This window comes from Euprymna scolopes, chromosome 11 (genome assembly GCF_053919585.1).
Source record: "Euprymna scolopes isolate OS-2025 chromosome 11, ASM5391958v1, whole genome shotgun sequence".
Taxonomy (NCBI): domain Eukaryota; kingdom Metazoa; phylum Mollusca; class Cephalopoda; order Sepiida; family Sepiolidae; genus Euprymna; species Euprymna scolopes.
The window spans coordinates 77,472,645-77,497,780 of NC_136492.1; the positions used below are offsets into that span (position 1 = coordinate 77,472,645).

The following is a 25,136-nucleotide window of genomic DNA, read 5'->3' on the forward strand; positions in this document are numbered from 1 at the left end:
ATATTTTTCAGGAGTCTGCCTTATTCCCACTAAATATGAGTCATTATGGAGCCTTGATGTGTAAGCTGGACATATCACCCGTCACTGAGACGGTATTAGTTGCAGAAGCCATATTCTCTTTGGCAGACATTGCCGTGAGACAGACGTGTTCTGTTTGGGAAATTAATCAATGCAGAGACGAAAAAAAGTTTAGGCAAGAATGACTTGCAACTGCAACTTGATAACAATAATAATGATAATAATAATAATGATAATAATAATAACGATAATGATAATAATGATAACAGTCTTTAGAGATCAGCAGGGACTATAAGGTGAGGACACGCCATTAATATATCCACATGTGAGGAGTGATAAAAAAAAAAAAATGAAAAAGCATAACAGGAGTTAAAACCGAAAGGAATACTGCTTACACATTATTTGACAATCTGTCATTCTTCTTGGCTAGTACGAATTCTGTAAACGCGCTGCCACCATGTTATGTTTATGGGTTAGTATCAGAATGAAGACGACATAGAGCTATGTGTAATCGCAGCTTTATTGAACGGCCATCTTACAATGAGACGTCCTCCTCTTTTTATAGCAGAGAAAGTATAGTAGAAAGAGAAGAGAGCTAGGGAGGGCAGTGGTGGGTGTTGGTTATACATAACAAAAGTGAAAACAAAGAAGGCGCCATGATCATTTCGCCTTTGAAGTCCCGAGAATCGTTAAAAAAATCAAAAATAAACAAACAAAAATAATGAGAGAAATCCACATTGTAATATAAGTTATAAGCATTTTAGGTTCTGTGATTATTGATTATGATTAGGGCTGTGACAACAGAATGTTCTTATCATTGTTTTAACTCTCAAGTATATATCTGACACAGTTAAACACAGTTAATCAACCGAGAACTACATCACTTTATATAAAAGCATATAAGATATCAACAGATACACACTTGAGAGTCAAAACAATGAAAAGAATATGCTGTTGTCCTAGCCCTAGTTATGATTGATAGTAAGGCACCACATGGCACACACCTTGTTTATTGATAGGAATTAAGGTACAAGACATCTTCTGTTCTGATGCTACATGTTGTGGATATGGATTATCTCCTCTTTGATAATCCAAACTATAAAAGCTGTACATTTCCACTTGTCAAGTAGACGAGTAGTAAGATTCTTAATTGAATAAAAGATTACTAGATGGAATCTATTGTCCTTTTTTATTACAATTTATTCAATTAAGAATGGAACATTTTATGCGACCGGAGCGATTTACCACAGATCCAGAAAGCGATTAAGCAGACAAGTGCTTGAAACATTGGCATTTACAAATTTTATCGAGGTTCTAGATTCAGAAAGACCAGTACGTCACATCAATAAGTGTGCGCTACTAACAAACTACCTGTTTCACACAGTCGATGAAATTATCTTGGATTGCGTGACCTATGAAGAAGCAATCGATGTACTGAACGTTATATACATAAAGCCCAAAAATGAGATATTTTCTAGACACCTACTTACGACTCGCTGACAAGTATCAGGCAAAACATTAGACCATTTCCTTAAGAGACTTTAGACATTGGGCAAAGATTGCAACTTCTGCCCAATGATGGCATTAGAGGCCCAAGAGCAACATATTCTGGATACCTTCATTAATGGCTTAATTAATGCTCAGGTAAGACGTCTTCTTAAGAATAAGACCCTTACACTTAGAACAGCTTATGAGCAAGCCAATTGCTTCAAATGTGCTATACAGCAGTCTAGTTCTTATTTACAGCCAGACACCCTGGGTGCCGCGCTAAACCCAGCTGTTCCTATTGCCCCCTCTCATGACGATAGTCTGATGAAGCTTCAAGAACAATCGGTCACTGCCGCTTTAAAAAAGGACATCTGCTATTTTTGCGGCTTATCTAAATACCTATGAGTTTCATGCCCTACCTGAGATACTCATTGTCATAAATGTGGAAAACTTGGTCATTTTTCAAAGGTATGCAAGTCTTCTAAAACCCTATACAAAGCTACTCATCAAAATACATCTGCGACTTTAGCCGTCTCCCCTGACTACCTTCCAAAAACTATTGTAAAAGTGAAAATTAATGGCAGATCATTGACTGAAAGGTTGTGAGAATGACACTCAAGATTAGAACAGTGTTCAAAAGATACAAAACTGTGTGAGAGACTGCTTGATAACATTGTGTACCATGGTCTTCTCCTTCATCTACTGTTCTCGTTCTGGGGGTATTGTCATCTCCCATGCGTTAGCGATTGCAGAGGAGGTGCACTGGCGCACAAGTATAAAAATAAAACACAACAAAAAAAAACACAAACTTTGTCACATTCTGCAAACGTAAGTTGTCCTTTGGGTGCATATGACGCCATCGACCTTCTGAACATTATAGTCCACGTCTACTTAGTTAACGTCAACTTATCTCAATGTGTTCTGTACCACAACTTTCGTTCGACTGTCCACTCACGACTTTCCTAAACTCTGTCATCAACCGTCATAAACCGAAGACTATCTGCAAACCATGCCCAACCCTTTCACACTTCTAAAACTAACTCTAAAATATATTGACCTTCTTGATCCCAATCATTACCACACCTTGACAAACAATCCCACCTCAGCTTCCTTTTGTGTTCCTTGGTGTACAACTTTCTATTCATTATCTTTTCATCAACCCCATTTCCTATACTTTTGTTCTCCTATTAAACTTATTTCCTCTTGTCTTTTGTCTCTTTCTTTCAACACTTTGGGGGGGGTGGAGGGGGATATGCTGATAGTATCACAACAGAATGAGAACAATAACAATGAATGATCCAAATAATACAAATTATCAATACCCATTCTAACAATTTCTTACTTTTCTTTTGTAGAAAATGACCGCTTATTTCCTCGAAGAAACTTGACCGGCAGTGATAGTTTGGATACTCTCACCCAGGTCGGATTGCGAAATAAAGATAAACTTGGACCCGAGTCTCGTCTGGTCATTACTCAAGACTTTGTAGCCTGTGTAGATGATGAGGTATCCGTCAAGAAAGGAGCAATCGTTCATGCCCTGTACAGAGACAATGATTGGGTTTACTTGCTTTGCGATAATGACAAGGAAGGCTTCGTACCAATTTCTTACACCCAACCCACAATTTGCAAACAACATCGGATCTTTGCCGAAGACATTGGTTCTGGTCAGAACACGGGCTCTGCAAAAGATTCGGGAGATGCGCACTTGGATGAGACTTACATCAGTTATCAAGAGGCGAGCATTTTCCACAAAAAAGATTCTGGAAAGTTCTTAGTCGTTTATGACTTTATCGCAGTGAATGACAATGACATCGGAGTGGAATGTGGTGACATTGTGACAGTTCTTAACATGGACGATACTCACTGGTTTTGGATAATCAAGGATTGCAAACAAGAAGGTTTCATTCCATCGTCTTTTATTGTACCAATCGTTCATACAGATCCGTCAGGAAAAGGAGTTTGATTTCTTTTTTTTTTAAACTTAACTCAACATTTTATATTGGCTCACCAGTTTTGCTATTTTTACATGTTAGCCCGATGAATGTGTGTTGACATGACAGCTGCTGCTGATTTTTGTTGTTGATGTTTGTTTGTTGAACATCATTCATGATAATGATTTTTGTTGGCATTCGTTTCTCCAATATCTTTCTATTAGTAATTCTTTTTTAGAAGGATATCGGGTACTTACAGGAAGGACCACATGAACGTTACCAACATCCCTAAATGAAAATGTTTCTATGAAACGAACTGGGTTCAAACTTGGCACTCCCAGATTGTCAGCCCACGTCATTAACCACTGAGCTATCTTTACTACCCTATTATTTTTTTTTTAATTTTTTTTTTTTTTTTTTTGCACCATTCATTCACTTTGACTAATAAGTGTTTTTGTAAAACGAACTGGATTTGAACTCGGCACACCCAGGTTGTTAGTCCATGTTGTTAACCATTTAGCTACAATTGCCTCCATGATGATGATTCTCCACAGACTGTCACACATGCCAGCCCATTGAACAGCTGCAATTATGGTATTATAAATGCACAATGTAGTAACATTTTGGCAAAGTAAAAACAAAAATAAAAATAAAATTAATTTGATCACAACTTTCAATCAATCATAAAAATCATATGGAATCGAAATATGAACCTAAAAAAATATGTGTCAAAATATTTTATCCCATGTTTCTGGGGGGTTTTTTTTTGGGGGGGGGGGGGTAATTCTTCCTCTCCAAAGAGGATTACATAATTCGTTTATATATTTACCTTTCATTGCCATTGTTATATTTTTTTCCTTCTCGTTTGTATCAAAAAAAAAAAAAAAAATGTAAATAGTTATTTAAAAATTAAATTGGCATAAAAAAAAAAATTCTTTTTAATTATTATTTCTTCAAGCTTTAGACATTGTTTTATGTTAATTTTAAATATTTTTCCTTAGGTCTGAAAAAAATCATTTGCTTTTTACTAAAATTGAAATAATTTTATTTTAAATGTTCACTTAAATGTGAATTTTTTAAGTAAAAAGTGTTAACACTGTTCACTTAAATGTGAATTTTTTAAGTAAAAAGTGTTAACACTGAAAATTTTTATTAGTGCTGATCCTGAAGAGGCATCAGGAAAATATATAATGTTGTAAGTTCAGTTAGTCAATGGGCTGGCATGTCTGATAGGTATTAGAGATTCAGCAGCAGCTGTCATGCTAATGCACATAGGTTGGTCCGATGGACATAATTAGTAAAATTTCAGAATCACAATTTCATTTTTTTTTCTTTTCAGTTCTATAAAACGTCATGGCTGCTTCAAATATTTTCTTGGTTGAATCGAAGTTTGAAAGGTAGAGGGGGGGGGCAATTCGTATTTCTAGAGATTTAAAAACTAATTTATTTCAAACAAAAATAAACTGAAAATGGGAAAATAAGAACAGCAGTTTGTACTTGTAAAAATGAAAAGTATTGAAATATGAAAGAATTTTCATTCGCCGATAAATTTATTATTGGAAACATTTTTCTTAAAAAAAATATATATTTCTGAAGAAATTTAAAGATGACCTTAGTAGGGCAAACATTTTAAAGAGATTTTTGGTCTTGTCCAGAATTCAACCTAATTAAAACCCAAAACTAGAGAAAAATCTTTAATGACAGGTATGTTCATCATAAACAAAAATGTCTTATTCCAAAAATCATATAAACTGATCAAGTTGTTGTTTAATATTATTTAACTGGAATTCTTAATGAAATGAGTAATTTATAATATTTATCCATTTATTTATTGCGGACTGTTATCTTCATCTTCTAGTAATTGTTTCATGACGTTTCGATCGACTATTCCTCTGGCCTTCATCAGGTGGTTAATCGCGACGGGATAAGAATGCCGAATCTCCTAACTGCATCCTCAGCAATTACTGCCTTCCATAGTTGTTGTCGCCTCACCACGTTTTGGCTAACTACGCCTCTGGCTGGCTTTGGGTAGGATTGAAACCATTATCTTCAGACAATACTTACCTGGAACCATAAAGATTCAATGTCTATCCACTACACCATGGCCAGAAGCGTAGTTGGCCAAAATGCGGTTTACCACCTGACGAAGGCCAGAGGAAAAGTTGGCAGAAACGTCATGAAACAACAACTAGAAGATAAGGATAATCGTTTGCAAATAAATAAGTTTTTTTTAACTAAAAAAAAAAAAAAGAAAAAGAAAAAAAAAATCAAATTTTATGAGTAAGTGAGAGTTTGTGTTATAATCAGCCACATGTTTTAAATAGAACTACCGAGATCAAAATGACCCTTGTAATTGATACAATGTATGATTTGAATAATTAAAAATTGTAAAAAAAAATAATAATGATAATTTTCTATATATAAAAAACATCTATTTGAATCAATTTATATGGGTTTTAGAATATGACATTTTTGTTCCGTGACCGATGAAGAGTTTTCCGTATTTTTATTTTTAAATTAAATTGAATTCTGGATAACTGATTTTATTTTTAGAATTATCCAGGCAAACTCCAACACATCCTTGCTGTCATAGAACAAAGAAAAACATTTTAAAAATGAAAAAAAAAAAAAAAAAAAAAAAGTAATTATGAGAGGACAAAGATTTGTTTCCTTACAAAATTAAAAAGGTTTTATTTATTAAGAAAAAGATGGATTAAAAAGATTTGTAAATATTTACTGAAAAAAAGATTAATTTTACAAATTCATTGAGGTCAAAAATAAAAATCAATTCGGGTGTTGAGATGATGAAGCTGGTTAGATGAAGAATTCTTTTTAAAAGTAACTTTTCAATAAATTTGAGAGAATTTCTTTGTCTATTAATTTTTTAAGAGTTATCTCCCTTGCATCATTTTACTTTCTGATCCGATATACAGGGTGGCCGCTAGAAAAGCGGGAAATTTGTTAGACAACGCTTTATTTTTACAAAGTTTTTCAAAGACAAATGTTATAATCTACTCATATATTCTCAAAATGTTGTCCGTGCACTTCACTGCTGCGTCAAACAACGATTTTTTTTATAACACTCACACGACACCAGTCAAGAAATAACAATTACGCATATGATCTAAGCTGACCTTCAAATTTGCCGCTTTTCTAGCGATCACCCTGTACGTGAAAGGATAACGTTGTAGGGGTGCAGAAGTTTAAGTAAAATTAAATTTCTTTGCCCCAAACAAAATAATAATAAAAAAAACAATGAAACAAAACATCTCCTGATTTAAAATGCACCGGCAGTGCATTTATTTTTAACAAAAACAACAAGATGAATAAACAAAGGTTCAATTGGTGAAAGTTCTTTCGAAGTCATTATGATTAAAATGTTAGATAAAAGTCCTTCGTCGAATCAAGGAGTTTAGAAGGTTAAAGTTCTGTATGAAAATAAGGACACTATTTTAAAGTTTGTGTTTATCTGGTGAAGTTCGCCTTACTTAAAAGTCCTATGAGGAAAGTAATTCGTGAGGAAAGTAATTCGTTATTAATTAAAAAATGTGCAGAATGGATGCATGTGTGCATACGTGATTTTTGAGTGTCCGCGTGGCGCGTGTAATCAGGGTGTTGACAGCTTCGGCAGTGACGATGTTGTGAAGCCGAGAGGCATGTTCTTGTGTGTCGTCGAAGCGAGAAAAAATAGGAAGAAGACTGAAGTGACTGAATGAACAAAATTAATTGAATTAACCCTAGAAGACTGATGCATTTTTATACATTTTGGGCCGACTCCAAAAACAAGATTGCTACTGCTGATATTTTGGTTTTTGGAAAAGCGTTAAAAAGACAATCTTCTGAATTTTCTCATTGATCACTTGTGTCACGTGATACTGTCGCCAACTACGTCCGCCAGAAATATGTTCATATAACTTTTGTTGTTGCGAGAAAAGTTTGTGGGCATATTTGAAGTTGTGCCATTGCTGGAAGAATTTAGTTTTGTGCAAAATGCACGGGGAAATTGAAATGAGTAAAGGTTTGTTTATTTGCACTCGAGCATGTGTGTGTGTGTGCGCGCGCGAGTGACTGCACAACATACAAGCTCAAACTGATATAATTTCCCTAATAAAACTAACGTTTATCAATGGAAAATGTATTTCCATTTGCTTGAATTGCTTAGATAATGGTCAACTTAAAATACTATTTTAAAAAAAATTTTTAATATATTTTTTTAAGTAAGTTCTCTAGAGAATATACGAATGTGCACAAGACACACAAAATAAAATGTAAATTTTTAAATAATAGTAATTAAAAAAAAATATATATATATATAAAAAAAAACTTTTGGTAAAAGTACAAAATAGTTGATGTTCGAGGACTTGAAAAACAAGAATAAAAAAAAATTAAAATTCATAGTACACATTACAATGAAATTCTCTACTGACCCTACATAGTTTTAACGTGTGGAAAAAAATGCAAGGTTTTTTTTTTCATTTTTTTTTTTCCCCCCCTATAAAATGTCTTAACAACAACGGCTTCAGTTCTGCTATATTTTAGTTTTAAGGTTAACTATTCTGTACATTTACCATTAAAAAAAATTTTTTTTTTTAATCGTTTCAAAATGTAAGCAGGTACCGTATAGAATTTAATTTTATATATTTTGTTTGTGCGCTTGTGGGGGAGGGAGATGAGTTCTCAGTTATTAACTATTCTGTACAAAACATTTATTTTAAGATCACACAGAGGTTATCTGAGAAACTATTACATTTCTAACAACCGAATTTATTCATGAGTTTTTTTTTGGGGGGGGGGGGGTTAATCTATGCAAACATACATAATGCTGCATGCTACTGAAAGCAGGCCTGCAATGGGAGAAATATTTAGCTAAGAAAAGAAAGATCAACCAAAGAAAATCAGCTGGCTTTATGAAATGATAATGTCTTCTTGGATATATTATGCTTGTGAACCATTCAAGGTTTTGCAAAAATTAATATCCATCTTAGATGATAACTCTACCACCCTGGTCAGTAACTTTGTTTTTTTATGTGCAGTGATGAAACGCCTCATGGTGTTCAAGTGGAGTAGCTGCATGGTCTACACTAATAATCTACAGAATAATTGGTAGCATTTTTTTTTTTTTAATGAGTAAAGTATGTGAGTGAATTCCGTGTATCAAGGTCTGCAAAGATTTCAAGCCTACCATTAGCCTGAACAAGATAAACATCCAAAGACAAGACACTGCTGTCATCATTATCAATGATTATGAACTATCTTGCTCACTAGTTTACATAGCTTAGCTTCACCATAACTGATACCTTTACGTTGATAATGAAATCGACAAAGGATTGGGAAAACAGCTGCAACACTTTCTTGCCTCACATCTCGAATATGGAGTAACACTAAACTGATGGTGAAGACTAAGATGGTGTACAGCATCTGCATCACCAGCACTCTGTTGTGCAGTGAAGCAAACTAGTAAGAATTCAACACCTTCCATTTACGAATCCTCCATTGCATCTCTGGCATGATAGGATGATCAACACAGATGTCCTCTCCCACACAAATCTCCAAGCATGTTTACCCCCCCCCCCTCAAGCAAAGCAGTCCACCACATGAAGGATAGACACATTCCAAAAAACAGCCTATGTGGAGAGCTGACATATTGGAAAAAGTCCATCAGCCACCAATAACTTCAATACAAAGATGTTGTGAAGTGCAACATTGGTATTGCGTTCTGGGAAAAGGTTGTAGATGACTGCTCAAGATGGCGAAGAACTCTGAACCAACATCTGAAAGCAGGGAAGGAGAAGCTGATGAACATTTCTGTAGAGAAGTTTGAATGCAGCAAGGAGAGCACCAATGCCAACAGTTCAGAGACCGCATGTTTGTGAGCTTGGCAGCAGTTTCTTCAACCAAGCTGACAGCCAGAATAACTAGACTAAGAATGCGTCACCGATAGTCAAGCTTGACCAACAGAAGTCGGCTGATGTTAGATTCTGTCTATTAATGGAAATTTCGGGAGTTAGACTACCATGGCTTAACTGAATAAGAACCATATTTTCTATCATTCATGGTTAGCACTGAATATGGTTATATTCTTGAAGATGGTGATTTCAACTTTATATTTTAATTACTTTAATAATCATGCTCCTTTCTTGCTGCTTGATCACCCAAATGATTGAACTGCCATTATTATCATAATCCGTCATTACTGGACTAAAATTTTTGCAGCAACTGAATTTTATTTCAGGTCTTCCCTATATCTTATGATTAAGCTAATGAATTAATAATCAACTCATTTAGCAAACTAAATAATCTGTTGAACTTGGGAATAATATCAGCACATAATCCCGAAAGCATACGATCGCAGAATAGGCAACAACACTTGTTACGTGTCAAGCTAAGGCGACCTCAAATGGATTAATATACACGCAGCAAATCTGTCATAATTACTTGAATCATCTTCATGCACAATATAATTTTGTGGGGAGACATGTTCCTTCAGCTGATTAGATGTTTTTTTGTTTCATTGGTTGTTTTGTCTTTACAAGGACCAGAAGGATAATTCAACAACATTTGTATTTTTCAGAGATATCATAAGAATTGGGTTGCATTTCAAATATTACACTTACTGTTTGAAGTATATTGACAACACCGATGTCTTAGGTTTTCAGTATGAAATGTGAAAATCTAGAATGGAAGAATACAATCAGTTTTATTTATTATTCAATCAATTTTTTTTTTTTTTTTAATAAGTAATCCTTATAACAAACCAACATTTATATATGTATATAGTACTAGCAGGGAGACCCGACATTACTCAGGATTAAATGATGATCAACGAATATTTCACACTCCTATATTTTTATTGTCATCAAAATCTTTGAATCGCCCGAGAGGAAGCTTCTCATGCCTCCATGCAGTAACTTAGTCCAAAATATGTTATTTTACATTGCACTGTAGAGAACCTACTGTTTATTTTATAAAATTATTTTATAAAATTATTTTATATAAACTTCTTTCCAGTTAATGAAAAAAAAAAAAAAAAAAAAAAAACATTAAGAAATTTATGTGTGGGGTTTCAAACTACAGACTACATCATGCAAAAAAAAAAAAAAAAAAAAAAAGAAAAAAAAAAAGAAAAAAAAAAACCCTATCGACTTACTCACAGCCCGTTGTTCTATCATTGTTGCTAAGCGATGACATGGAAAAAATGGCTTTATCACTGATAGATAAATTAAAATAACGGTTTCGATTATCAGTAATTATTGGAGGTATTCTGACACAAAACTTAACCAAGACCACTCAGACTTATACAATAAAGTTCTGTAAATTTTAAAGAAAATCTGTTCAGTCGTTTCGGAGTCTATAGGGAATGAACTCACGCACACAAAGTTGCATTTATATAATTATAGATTAATGTATATTCTAACTATCCTATAAAGTCTAGTAAATCTTTGAAAATAATTTTGATATTAAATATATTGTATTTACAAAAGACTTTTGGTAATAAATTTAAGAAAAAAAAGTTTGGCCATTAACGCTAACACTTTTTTTTCTCAAAGATTGGATTGCATTTCAATTACACTTATTGTTTAATGCATAATATGTTGGCAACACTGATGTCTTAATTTTTCAGTATATAGAGCGGAAGGATACAATCAGTTTCATTTTTGTTTGTTTTTTTTAATACCCTGCTACCTGGTGGCAATCTTGAGCTACCGAAACTGTTATCACCCTGGTTGGTGGCTGATGAGGGCAGGGTATCACACGTGCTTTCACATGTTGCATGATAACATTTGTATACCACTAAGACTCTCTGGAAAATAAGATGGCTCTTTGGAAAAATAACGTGACACTCCATGAAGATGGAAGCAGGTAATAATAATGTGAATAGTCCAACAAAAGGAAAATGCCCTCAGGGTGTCTGTAGCAGGGAGGGAAAATATATCACTCATCATAATCTCTCAAATGGAAATGACATGGATACGCCCCTGGCTACATGTGATTGCGGAAGAAAATATAACAGCTTGTGAGGGTTATGAATCCACAAGGCACCCTGGTGCAAGCAACGTAATTCTCCTATCGAAGAATGTAAGTCGAATGATGGGTTTATGAATCAGGAACACCCCCACAGTATTAAGGATCCCATTGCTGAGCGAAAATGGCCTGGAGACTTTCCTAGCAAGCTCCAAGAGTAATCAGACTATAGCGACTCGCCACAACATTAAAAGTGGCTGGACAAGGAGCATTCTAGTTGTGCGTACATCTGTTATATACACCCACGCAAATTCTGCGTACATAAAAACTAAAATTCTGTCTTTTTGCACCAACGTAGTTGAAAGCAGCCCACGTGACAGAGGCCTCGACTTTTTATCCAATCGGCATTCAAAGAAAGTGAATTTCAAAGATATTTCCCTAACAGCTTTCGCTGTTAGGGAAATATTTTGTTAGGGAAAAGTATATTTTCCTTTATCTAATAAAAAAGAAAGAAACATTTATTCTGTAAAAATGACATTCTGCCTCAGTCAGAGAAAGATTTCTCTCTCTTGCTCTTCTTTGCACATTTTAACCTAAACCTTATCAGACTTTTAAAAATATATATATTAGTCCCAGTGACTTTGAACACAAGTTAGAAACATTATCTTTTATGCCAGGGCTCTTCCTTTTCAGAACATATCCGCTTTTACAACAACATTGGACTTTTAATCTATTTATTTTATTGCTTATGTGTTGCTGTTGCATCGGCATACACATTAAAATACGTCAACAATAAAACATGATTCATTTTTCCTGGCTATGTTAAATAAAAACGAATATTGTTAATTTTTATATACAACTTCGTTTTGATTCTGATACCTTTTTTTTTATATTTTGTTTACGTCGAAGGATTAGAAAAACGTAGTCTCATTAACAGCATGATACCGGCGACAACTGCCTTTTTAAATGTTCACTGTAATAGCAGTGATGATACTCCACGTTGATCTGGTCCCACGTTGTAACAAGATAGCTACATGGACGAGATTAGACCAGGAGCTTTTTTTTTTTCTTTTTTTTGCTCATCACCCACCTTAAGATCAACAAATGACATCTTTTACTCGGATTATATATGTTTGTATGGAGTGGTTTGGTACAGTAACACATACAGATTAAAAAAGAACAACGGCGACCAAATAGACGACAGCTGCAGAAAAAAAAAGTAAAGATTGGTACCGATTAAAAGATGCTCGAGATCATGAAAGGTTGGAAATTCAGAATATAGATGATATTCAAAAAAGGATTCTGGTGATCTCTAGGGCTGAAAACCAGAGGAAAAAAAAAAAAAAAAAAAAAAAAGCGCTGACACAAATCATTCCACACAAATCTTTATGCTTTTGCAAAGAAACTTTTCGTGGAATCAAAAAATGGTAAGAGGGAGGAATTCGAGAGTCACTTGAAAATGACATTCGGATGAATTGAGTGGTATCTCAATACCTCCTCGAAAGAACTTACTAAAACCAAAAGATCTGATGATAATGTTCAATGATAGCAGGATAAAACCGAGCAAAGTTAGAGATTTTGTGCATAAAGCCATGCTGTTAGCACCCCAGGCGTGATTGGGATATCATGCAAGTTATATAAAAACTGCCCATGTGTACTCAAGAGACTCACTGTCCTTCTTCAGCAAGTTTGGAGGTAGGGTATTGTACCACAGGAATGGTGTCTAGCTGATGGCATTTGAATACCAAAGGAAATGCAATCGAAAGATATTTTCGCTCCATATCCCTCCTAAATGTAGGAGAAATATTTTTCGGAATTCTTGTTTGTCATGATGAGCAATCAATATATAAATACATCTGTTCAGAAAGATGGGATACCCGGCTTCCCCAAATATCTGGAGCAGTCACAGATGATATGGAATTCGATATTATCGGCCAAGAAAGATAAAACAGAATTGTGATATGATTGGATCTTGTAGATGCATATGGTTCAGTTCCACAGCACTTAATCCGAATGGGCCTTGACTTTTTTCTAACTTCCAAGTAAAGGTTGGTGAAATCATAAGGAAGTATTTCAATTCAGCCTTTATAATATTTATTTTTAAAAATATACCACAAAGTGGCAGCTCCTCGAGATCGGCATGATTTCCTCATTTCTTTTGTTCTAGCTATGGAAATCATCGTGTGGTCCTGCAAACACGTCAAGACGAGTAACGACTACTAAATAGTTGCTTCTCCTTCTTCTAAAGCTTTTATAGATGACATCACCATTCTCATTCCATCCAAAAGTGATGTTGATGCACTGCTGCAAAAATAACACAACCTTTTCACATGGACGAGAATGAAGGCTAAGCGAAAGAAAAGTCAAAGCCTTTCGTTAGAAGATCTGTCAGGGAAGTCCACTTCAATATTAGGGGAGATACGATCCCAACAGTTAGGGAGATCGCAGCTAAAAGCCTTGGGTGTAGTTATTCAATCCTCTTCACTGATCAACATCGAGGTGCAGAGATCCAGAAAATAACCTTGAAGGGTCTTAAATCCATTGACAGAACTTAACTATTCAGAAGGATGAAGATGTGGTGTTACCAACATGGTTTGCTACCTCGTCTTTTGTGGCCCTTACAGATGTACGAGATTGCATTATCTCATGTTGAACGAATTCAACAGTTTTGTAATACATACCTGCTTGGAGTTCCTCCTTAAAAAAAAAAAATAAATAAATAAAAAAATAGGTTTATATACCAATTCTGGAAACCTACAGCTCCCAATATCTTCACTGGTGGAAGAGTTTAAAATTGGTGAAGTGAGACTTCAATATATAATGTAATTAAATCCTTAAGAAAAAAATCCAGGTTGTCCTCGACGGTTGAACATTTAAACAATATGATATAAATGCGGGAGTATCTCAAGGGTCTATCCTTGAACCTTTATTCCTGATATTCATAAATGATCTTGATAAAATTGTTTTGGAGATGGGTATATTTGCTGATGACACCACTCTCTATAACAAGTACGCGGGTAAAGCAAATGAACACATATCTAAGGAAATGGCAGAAACACTAGAGGATGACCTCCAAGTGGAATAGGGACAAAAATCGAGGGTTACATTCAATGCTGCCAAGACTAAGCTTGTTTGCTTCGATAATTACAAGAAACCTTCTCTACCACCAATAGCAATGGCCAAGAACACATTACCCAAAAGTACTTCCTTTAAAGTCCTCGGCCTAACGTTTACAGGGAACATGAACTGGAATGGATACATTGAGAGCATTGCCAAGGCTGCTACAAAGAAAGTGGGTTCTCTCTACCGTGTTAGAAAACTACTTACGCCTCAAAGTATCCTGTACTTCTATAAGGCCACCATTCACCCATATATGGAGTACTGTTGTCACATTTGGACTGGTGCATCTGCTACTTGTCTCTCACCCTTGGACAAAGTTTAAAAGAGTCGCCAACCTGATAGGTCCTAAACTGTCATATAGGCTTCAGCCTCTGCCCCATCGACAAAATGTTGCATCCTTCTGCCTATTCTCCAAGTACTTTAATGGTGAATGCTCCAACAAACTACAAGTACTTGTACCCCCCTGATGTGAATACCCCCGACAAGCAGTTAAATCCCACCCCTTCACAGTAGAGATGCCTAGGTGTAAGAAGGCCTTCTATTCTAATAGTTTCTTCCTCAGAACTGGTAGACTTTAGAACTCCCTTCCGGGATTCTGCTTTCCAAACTGTACCGACATGCAGAAGTTCAAATGTAATGTGAACAAACATCTTCCTACTCATCTCCCTTCATAATACCCCTGCAACTTATGTCCCCGATAGTAACCCCCTACTTCAAAGTGGCACTGTGCCTTGTTTAGGATGAAAACTGAATAATAAAAAAAATAAAATATATGATGATGTGGGACTCAGCTTACATTATTAAAAAGGCATATCTAGAAAGAATCAGGGATACAATGGTTGACCATTAAAACCACTCAGGAGACGGAATGTAGTCTACAAATGAAGAACATAATAGGCATTACTCAAACCAATAAAGCTGGATTGGGCAGTACAAGCAACAAGGTACGCTCCAAAGAGGGTCCAAGAAGGTAAAAAGTCAAAGTGATCGAAAAGGTCAAGATGTTTGAGGAAGTACAAAGAACAGCCATTGCTATCACAGATGCCAAACAATGTGCATGGACAAATTGGAATGACATCAAACCAATTAAATTATTGTGGAAATCTTTAATTGCAATGGAACCACTGACAATATCGTTTCTTCTTTGTTCTACATGTGATCTTCTACCAAATGTGACCAACTTAAAATTATGGGGATATACTGATTCAGACTTGCGTTCTTTGTGTCAACATGATCGGGGGTACCTTACGCAATGTACTATCTACATGCCCACAATCACGTCACATGTACACATGGCGACATAGTGTTTAAATAATTATGTTATTGTTGAAAACACAATGGGAGTTAGCAAACCAACAACTTGTTACAGTCAACCAATAATTCAGTTTCAAAAAGAGGGTGAATGTACTGTGAGGAAGGAAAATAACTTCTGTGAAGCTGTTGAGTGGAACCAATGACTGGAAAATTTCTGTGGATCTCAAGACATCTCTACAATTACCAGTCCACATAATCCAAACAGAAAAGCGGCCAGACATTGTAGCATGCTTTGATTCAAAGAAAAGTGTCCTTCTCCAAGAATTAACAATCTCCTGGCAGGAAAATCAGGAAGAGACACACAAAAGAAAAACCAATAGGAGACACTGCGTGCTGACTGTATAGGAAAAAGTTGGAGATACCATGGGATTTCTATTGAGGTTGGTTGTCATGGATTTCTAGGACACTCAGTTATTTTGTTTCTTACAAAAATAGGAATCATGGGCCGCAATCTGAAAGTTGCCTCTGATCGTCTTAAGAACACAGCTCAATATGCATCAAGCTGGATTTGGTAGAGAGCGAAAAGACTTCAGCATGAACAGATGTTATAATTTCTCCTTGATAAGTTCTTTTTTTTTTTTTTTTGAATACCCTGCCTGGTGGCAAAAGCTGCTTGGTAGCATCAACAGTGGCAGTACCACCTTGAGCTCCCAAAACTTATCACCCTGGTTGGCAGCTGATGGGGGCAGAGTATTGCACATGCTTTCACATGTCGTATGATGAAATAAAAAAAATAAAAATAAAAAAATAATAAAAATATTACTCAAGTTTTTTTTAGTAAGTAATCCTTATTGCCACAGAAATATTTTAATATATAGTATAATTTGAATGCTCCAACTCGATGGTTGTCAACCTTTTTGGGTTTTTTTAAGGCTATGAACCCTTATGTATAAGAATGATAGCACCACCTTTCAAAAAACATGTTTAATTCAAAATGTGCATTAATGTTAACATAACAGCATTTAATACCAGCGCGAGCAAAGAGAAAATCTAATACCACCATTCAGTAGCAATGGGTGATGCTGTTTTTTGGTTCTGAATCAATTGCGTCTGCTAATTTGTGGTGGAGGTTTCCCACTTTTGAAATTTGAGCACCACTGTTCTAACTATTCTATAGAGTACATTTAGTATCAAATAATATTGCATTTATAAAAGATTTTTGGTAATAAATTTTAAGAAAAGTTGAGCACTAATCAATTAACTGCTTTAAAATTATGGTTCAATTTATCGGGTTGACAAGAAAGTTTTTAACTTAAATTCAGATGAACACATCTCGGTTCAGACAAATTTATTGATCAAAATAAGCACCTTCAGAGTCAACACACTTTTGCCAATGCAAAACAAGTGTATTTATGCCAGTAATATAAAAATCTTGCCTTCTGGTTGCAATGAAGTTGCTGAAGGCGTTTTTGATATTGCTGAAGTTTTTTAAGCATTTCTCACACAGAAAGTTGTCAAGAGTGGTAGTCTGGAGGTGGAAAGTCTGGAGAGTATGGCAGGTGAGGCAGAGTTTCATAGCCTAATTCGATCAATTTCTGCAGGAATGGTTTAACAATGTGTGGTCAGGCATTGTCATGAGGAGAAGAATTGGGTCTTTTCTGTTGACTAACGCTGGGTGTTGTTGTCGAAGTTTCTGATAGTACTTCACCGCCTGCATTCAAAAAACTAATGAGACCAGTCGCAAATCACCAAACAGTCAGCATGGCCGCGTTTTGGTGCAACTCTGGCTTCGGGAAGTGTCATCGAGCTTCGTCGGCATCTAACCACCGAGGTGAGCATAGGCAGTTGTTGTAAAGAACACTTTTCATCGCAAGTCACAACCTGGTCCAGAAACGGGTTGTTCTTGTAGAAAAGGGAAGCTGACACTTCATAATGGCATTTTTGGTTGTCGTTAAATTCATGAGGCACCCATTTATCAAGTTTTTTTGTCTTTCCAATTTCTCTCAAGTCATATGTTACCTCTAATTCAGAAGCAATTTCTCAAACAGTTGTGCACGGATTGGTTTGACTAATGCTCTTAATTGATCATTGTCAACATCCGATGGCCAACCATTACGCTCATTATCTTTAAGACTTGTCGCTGCCACAAAATTTCTTAAACCACCATTATGCTGTGCATTCAGTAGTGATTCATGGGTCAAACGCTTCATTGATATCGCAAGCCATTTCGGCAGTTTCTCGACCTAGCTTGAATTGAAATAAGAAAATTGAATACAAAAACAAATTCGCACAATTTTCTGAAAAGACAATTGTTTTAAAATGATAGTAATTTAAACAATTAAAATGATATATAAAGTAAAGGTATTATAACGAAAACTTATTTGAAAATACATAATTTGAAATCAAAATTTAAAATTCCGCAAGAACTTTCTTCTAACCTAATAACTTGTTTTATTTTTTCCTCTGGTTTTGTGATGAAATGAAGGTGGGGAGGGGGGAACACAAATATCTATCACCAACAGGGAAGAGATGGATACATTTTATTCTGTTGATCATAATCCTTCAAACAGTTCTTTGCTCTTCCTCATAATTTTTACTTTGTTTATCACCTTTACTATGTTACAACAACAAAGACAACCTAATTAATAGCGAGACATTGATAAAATTCAATGTACACAGACGTCTCTAAAATGGAGAACAAACATTGGATTGAATGAAAGAGGTAGATGAAATTTTATAGTTTTTATTCTAACTATAATGCACTAGTGTATTTTATGATACCAAACTGGTAAATATATGAATGTTGAATTTTTTTTTTTTTGAAAATGCAAAGGAATCTTCTCCATTAAGGACTTTCTTTAATAAACTATTTGACAAAAAAATAAAAACTGAAAATAATTCTTTAAAATAAAAAACTAGTAATAAATTTTTCTCTATAAAAAAAAAAATCAGTTCAATTCGAAGTAACTTAACAAATAAAATAAAAAAACATAACATTAAAAAAAAAAAAAAAAAAAAAAAAAAAAAAAATCAAGAGTCAATAAAAACAAATGGACTAGATTATTTTTATTTTTAATATATATTTTGTAAAATTTTGCATTGTTTTAGTTTAAAAAAGTTAATGTTTATTTTTGTCCATTAAATAGAATTAATTATCAATCTATTTAGTTTGCTGAATTCAAAATTAATAATAATTCATTTTTTTATAATAAAAACAGAAAGTAGGTGTGACTGTAAAAAATATTGTTTTTAAGTTGAAAAGAATTTACTTCAGTACAAAATCAAATAGACAAAAATTTTGTAAAAGTTTGACATGAAATTTTATAATGCAGTGTTAAAGTAAGAAATCTAAAGATAAGTCTTTTTAGCAAAAATAAAAGTATAAAACGTTTGTAGATACAAATTTCCTTAAAAGGAATAAGTAGGAATTGTTAAAAAAAAAAAAAAAAAAAAAAAATGGAGAGGTTAAAACGTTAGCTTTTTTTTTTGCAAAACGTCCAACTAATACCTAGAAATGCAAGATGCAAGGCAAAAGTAAATGAGAGAATGAAATCCTGATTTTTTTTTTTGTCTTATTTAATGTAAAGAGCCGTAAAAAAATTTTTAAAAAAAATTGTACTGTTTAAGAATTTTCTTAGTTGAGACACTAGTGGCAGGAAATGTTCAAATACAAATTATGGTTAATTGAGTCAACAGATTTCAGTTATGTTGAAGGAAATGAAACAAGAAAAATGTTATCTAGTGGGGCAGATTGCTGAAACAATCTTTCAGTTGGTGCTTGTATCACTAAGCGAAAAATTCTTATGAAATATTGAGATAACCTGCCGCACTAATCTGTTAATAATTCATTGTAATCAAACTCATGATTTGATTCAACAAGAAATGATAAAGACAAACAGATTGAAAATGCAATTCTCTTACCACCAATTCTTAGATTGCAAAAATACAATGTAAATAAAACAAAACAAATTTTTTTTCGAGTTTTCAATCTTTTTTCCGATTTTCTGGAAATTTGTATATTTTTTAAAATTTTATTTAAATTCGTCTTATTTCATTTCTTTGAGGTTTAAACAATCGTAAGCACAAATTCCTCAACCAAATTCTCTGGCATCATCTTCAGTGAAATCTCCATAACGCCACAAGTTTTGCTAAAACAAAAAAGAATAAAAAACATTACATTTTATAAAAAAAAAATTAAACTATTTTTTTTATTATATATTTGTTCACCCATTATAAAAAAAACAAAACAAAAAACAATAGAAGTGGTGGTATATAGTCATTAAAATATTTCCCACACAAGCCCCAACAGGAGGTAACAGCATTTAACAATCAAATGTCATCAGTAAAATTGAATATTTTTACCTTGCAGAAATCTGAATTGCAATCATAACACTAATTTCTCGTAGTCAAGTATAGTAGAATAGTTCATTTCGAATCTAAATGTGTGAGCACATACAATAAGACAGAAATGAATATAACAATTAATACAATAGAACAGAGTGCTCAATATCAGCGATAGAGAATACAGAGGTGTAAGTTTACCGGCATCAACAGTACATCATAATGGGCAGTTTCTCATCTTGAGTTCTAATTATTATATAGCAAGCCACCCAGCATTGCCCAGTCATAAAATGTTTAAATATGATATTTTTATTAATGCAGATTCTGTTTATTATAGAGCCAATTCTCTATTGAGTATTATATTGTACCCAAAATATATAGTAGTGATTTCAAAAAAATGAAAAAAATGACTTCAGTGCTAAAATCAAAACACATTTCGCCAACCTAATTTGTTACTGTCTGACCTAAATCCATATGCATACAAAAACTTTGTTAAAGCTTTAAATGTATATTTGTGCATGCATAGAGATAACATTTAGTCGACTTATGCCTGTCAATTTTTTTTCAATTTTGATCCCACAGCAGCTATTTTTACCAGCTAAAAACCAAATAGAATATATATCAAGTTTCAAGTCCGTAGACCAAAAATTGACAAAGGATTTTGGTAGAGACTGTTCCTCACACAGACATGGTCACTTTATGGAAAGTTTCATTCCTGTATGGAATTGTCAAGCTAAAACGCATGGAATTTGTGTTACCAGGTGTTTTTATATATTCATGTGTGATTTAGTTTAGTTAACCAATCAGATTCATTTTTATCCTCTAACCTGAAAGGTTAAGGTCTTCATTATCCAATGGTAGAGCTTTTCTGAAAGATTCCACAAACTTTTACTTCCTCTTCTTTTGTTCTGTCTTATCGGGGTGACACACTTTTTGTGAATCTGCTGAATTAATAAGTGACCTATTTTAACATGTGCATGCTTGGAATATTTTTTCTATCATATGTATGGGTTTAGTTAATTTTTTCTTATCTTATTTTTGTTATGTAGTTACCCAAAAGTAAAGTTTATTCTGTATATACAATTGTTTGCTATTTCACTTCTACAGTTTAGGTTTTGAGAGAGAGAGAGAGGGGGGGGGAGTCTTTACAGTTTAGAATTTCAAATTTCTCAGACATCAACTATATGGAACACTTGAATTTCTAGATGTACTGGTCTGTCATACTATTTTCTACAATTGGTATACATCCACTTTAAGCTCCCAGTAATAGATCACTATAGTTGTTTTTTTGGGGGGATAAGAAATTTGAAATTTTGCAAAATCCTGTGACATAATGAATATAGTACTAAGTAAAATTCGGTTCTAAGCGACACTCTTTTAGAGATTGAAGGTTCAATCTTCAATGCCGGCAATACTAAGAATACAATTGCAAATTACTTAAGATTTCTACCTGGTTATGGCTGATGAAATAAGAGCATGCTACCCCATACATTAAATAAAGGGTTCCATTCAAAATTCTGTACAGATTCACAAGTTTTTAATTGAGAGAGAAAAACAAAAATGTAAAAGTTGTTTTAGAACCAAATGATTTTCTTTTTTTTTTTTTTTAACATAGGAGTAACCACTTATCAAGACCCGGAGGCCACTCGAGGATAAGGGTTAATGGATTTACAGTAGTCAATGGGATTACAAGGGGATGGTTCATCAAGAATTTGTTTATGTTGAACTTGAAGACAATTTGTAGTCAGCTGGAAAGCAGGCAAACGAAAGAGTTCCACAGGCGTGCAGTTCTAAGAAAAAAGCTTTGTTAATGGAATCTACGTTTAGGTTTAGGCACAGATAAAGAGGGGGGGAATTATTGTTAGTAACTTTGGCTAGACAAGTGTTTTTCATGAGTTTGGCGAGGTGGGGGGAACCATAGATTGGAGCTCAGATGAGCATTTGCCATGAAAATAATGATAAAGCAGAGACAGGCTCGCAACATCTATTCCTAACACCCTGGAAAACCTAAATATGTCCTGTATTTAAAAATTCAGGTGATCGGTCATTTCATTCTTAGTACAGACCAATAAATCTATGCATCATAAGTTGCTGGAATCTGTTAAAGAGAGAAGTAGTCAACCACCTCAGTAAAAATAACCTCCTCAGTGACATGCAATATGGTTACCATTCTGCTAGATTTACAGCAGATGTGCTAACAGTTCTCTCTCATAGGATTAGCAAATTTCTTAATAGAGGCTTCTTTTCTAGGGTAATTGCTTGGCATGTCAAAGGCCTTTCATAGGATATGGCATAAAGGTCTAATCCACAAGATCTCCAGCTATGGTATAGCTGGAAATGTCTTTTCAATTATTAAATCATTTCTGATGGGTTCATAAGAGTAGTGGTTGATGGGCAGAAATCAGAAGCTCACAATATTATTGCTGGAGTCCTTCAGGAATCCATCCTGGGCCCTTTTTTTTTTTCTCGTCCATAAATGCTTATTTATCTACCAAGTTGATTGCAAAAATAGATTACGAATTTGTACTCATTCTTAGTTCGCGGGAGGGGAATCTATCACCATACTTTCCCTTAAACATGTCTGTTGGACTTTTATTAAGTAGAATACTTAATAATTTTTTTTTTTTTTTAAATGGAGAGTAGAAAACACATCGTGGATGCGTTATCGGCAGCTACTGTTACTCTCGCTTCTTCTTATTTGTCCCTCAGTCCTCATTTTTTAATGAGTGATTTTTCTGACAAAGGGAGAAGAAAAAGCTGTTTTCTAGATTGGCAGTATTTTGTGCGAACAGTTGGCAGAGATGGCGGAAATTTTCTGTTTCTATGTCTATCCTTGTAGCCATGTCACTAGTAAGGGTGCTGGAGGTAAACGTTTTGTCTGGGCTGACGTTATCCGCCTGATAGTCAGGGACCCGAACCTTGGATTAACCACTAAGGAGGCTGTCCTATCAGCAGGTGCAAAGTACTGGGGCTGCTGTATTGCCATTTGGTGAATGGATTCTGGACCATGCAGTAGCTTCTGGTGGGGCCTCTCGATGCCATACTAGTGGGTAATTGTTACGGCTTTACCTTATCATTAGCTACAAATAAAAAAAATTTAAAAAATGCTTCGTTTCTTTTTCTCTCTTAGTTTCCCCTCTCTGTCCTGCTCTAAGTAAATCTGACGACCTAGTCCACAAATTCCAAAAAGTCATCATGACAAGTTTCAAGAAAAAATACACAATTAAACCCGGTTCTCCAACTTCCAACGTAGACCCCTACTACCATGTCTCCTTCTCCAACATCAGGGGTCTATGTTCTAACCTTCCAGAGGTTGAAACCCAATTACAGGAGACTAAACCAGACCTTTTATTTTTAAGTGAAACTGGCATTGGACAGGCTATTTCCCTAGAAGAGTTTGCAATTAAAGGATACTCTAACTTCACTTCTAAATCTGACCCCCAAGATCGCCATGGGCATGGAATTTGTGCCTATATTAGGGATAACTTTCCATGTGGTAGGGACATCTCCAGGGAAGATCCTAACTTACCCTATATGTGCTTCCGGGTTGCTTTAGCTCACACTACGGCATTTATATTTACTCTCTATCGCCCCCATAACAGCGGAGTTACTATCTTTCAAAGCATATCTGAGAAAATTGACCAAGTCCTATCTGCTTATCCTTCAGCTAACATTCACATATGTGGTGACTTCAATGTTCACAACGTCGAATGGTTGACCCACTCTAACAAGACCGATGATGAGGGGAGGTTCTGTCATGATTTCTCCATTGCCTTTGACCTCACTCAGATTGTTCAGGAACCCACCCGTGTGCCCGACAATGACAGCCAGTATGCGAGCCTACTAGACATTTTTCTCACAACTTGCCCTAAACTATGTTCAGTTTCTGTTCTGTCGCCTCTTGGATCTTCCGACCACTCTGTTGTATCAATTAAGATAAAAATGAAATGTAATGTCCCCAGACGTACCTCTCCATCGTACAGTATATCGATACACTAAGGCTGACTGGGATAGCTTCCGTACATTTATATCTGATCTACCTCTGCATTCCATGTTTAAAAAGGATGTGTCCTCTATAGTATTAGACCTGACGGAATGGTTAATTGTAGGTATTGACCGTTTCATACCCTCAAAAAAGTTTCAGCACAAACCTAATAGCCAGCCATGGTTCTCTCCAGAATGTGCTGCTGCCATTGCGCACAGAAATCACTTTTTCCACTGTTTCCAACGTAATAGATGTATGAAAACTAAAGCCGCTTTCAGGACTGCCAGCAACCATTGTAAGAAAGTAATAAAGAATGCAAGAGAGTTGTATGCTCAATCTGTTAAGTCCAAAGTAGCTGAGCAGCGGCTTGGTTCCCACCAGTTTTGGCAAATAGCAAACAGAATCCTGAACAGAAGCGTGTGCTCCATCCCAACTATTATCAATGGACCTGAGGTAATCTCGTCAGCATCAGACAAAGCCAAACTCTTTGTCAAGAACTTTGCAGCTAATTCTACCCTTTGCGATCAAGGCCGCCAACCCCCAATATTTCCTCCTGTATCAGAAAACACGCTATGTGATATACGTATATCTGTACGTGATGTTGCCAAGCTAATCAAAAACCTTGATTCCAGAAAAAGCAACTGGCCCTGATGGTATTCCAATTATAGTACTCAAAAAACTTCTACCTGAACTAGCGCCCATACTTACAAAACTATTTAAACGTTGTCTTAAGGAGAATAGTTTCCCATCTCCCTGGAAAATTTCATCAGTATGCCCCGTATTTAAGAATTCAGGTGATCGCTCATCCCCCTCTCAGTACAGGCCAATAAGTCTCCTGTGCGTCATGAGTAAGTTGCTGGAATCTGTGTTAAATACAGAAGTAATCAAACATCTCAACAAAAATAACCTTCTTAGTGACACTCAATATGGTTTCCGTTCTGCTAGATCTACAGCAGATGTGCTTACAGTTATATCGCATAGGATTAGCAAATCTCTCGACGGAGGCAACCTTTCTAGGGCAATTGCTCTTGACATAT

The 25,136-nt window shown here is 35.0% G+C and overlaps 2 protein-coding genes across 3 annotated transcripts in view; one reads left to right on the plus strand and one right to left on the minus strand.

The window, feature by feature from the left end:
* LOC145287918 (SH3 domain-containing protein Dlish-like) overlaps nucleotides 1-6,305 on the plus strand; it is a 9,282-nt gene extending 2,977 nt beyond the window's left edge. For both annotated transcript variants that reach the window (XM_080135868.1, XM_080135867.1), the window contains exon 3: nucleotides 2,862-6,305. In XM_080135868.1, the coding sequence (XP_079991994.1) occupies nucleotides 2,862-3,469 (608 nt within the window). In that variant the 3' untranslated portion in view covers nucleotides 3,470-6,305. The remainder of the gene's footprint in view (nucleotides 1-2,861) is intronic.
* Nucleotides 6,306-19,027: 12,722 nt separating this feature from the next.
* LOC145287919 (staphylococcal nuclease domain-containing protein 1-like) overlaps nucleotides 19,028-25,136 on the minus strand; it is an 86,254-nt gene continuing 80,145 nt past the window's right edge. The window contains exon 22 of the mRNA XM_080135869.1: nucleotides 19,028-19,921. Within this exon, the coding sequence (XP_079991995.1) occupies nucleotides 19,865-19,921 (57 nt within the window). The 3' untranslated portion in view covers nucleotides 19,028-19,864. The remainder of the gene's footprint in view (nucleotides 19,922-25,136) is intronic.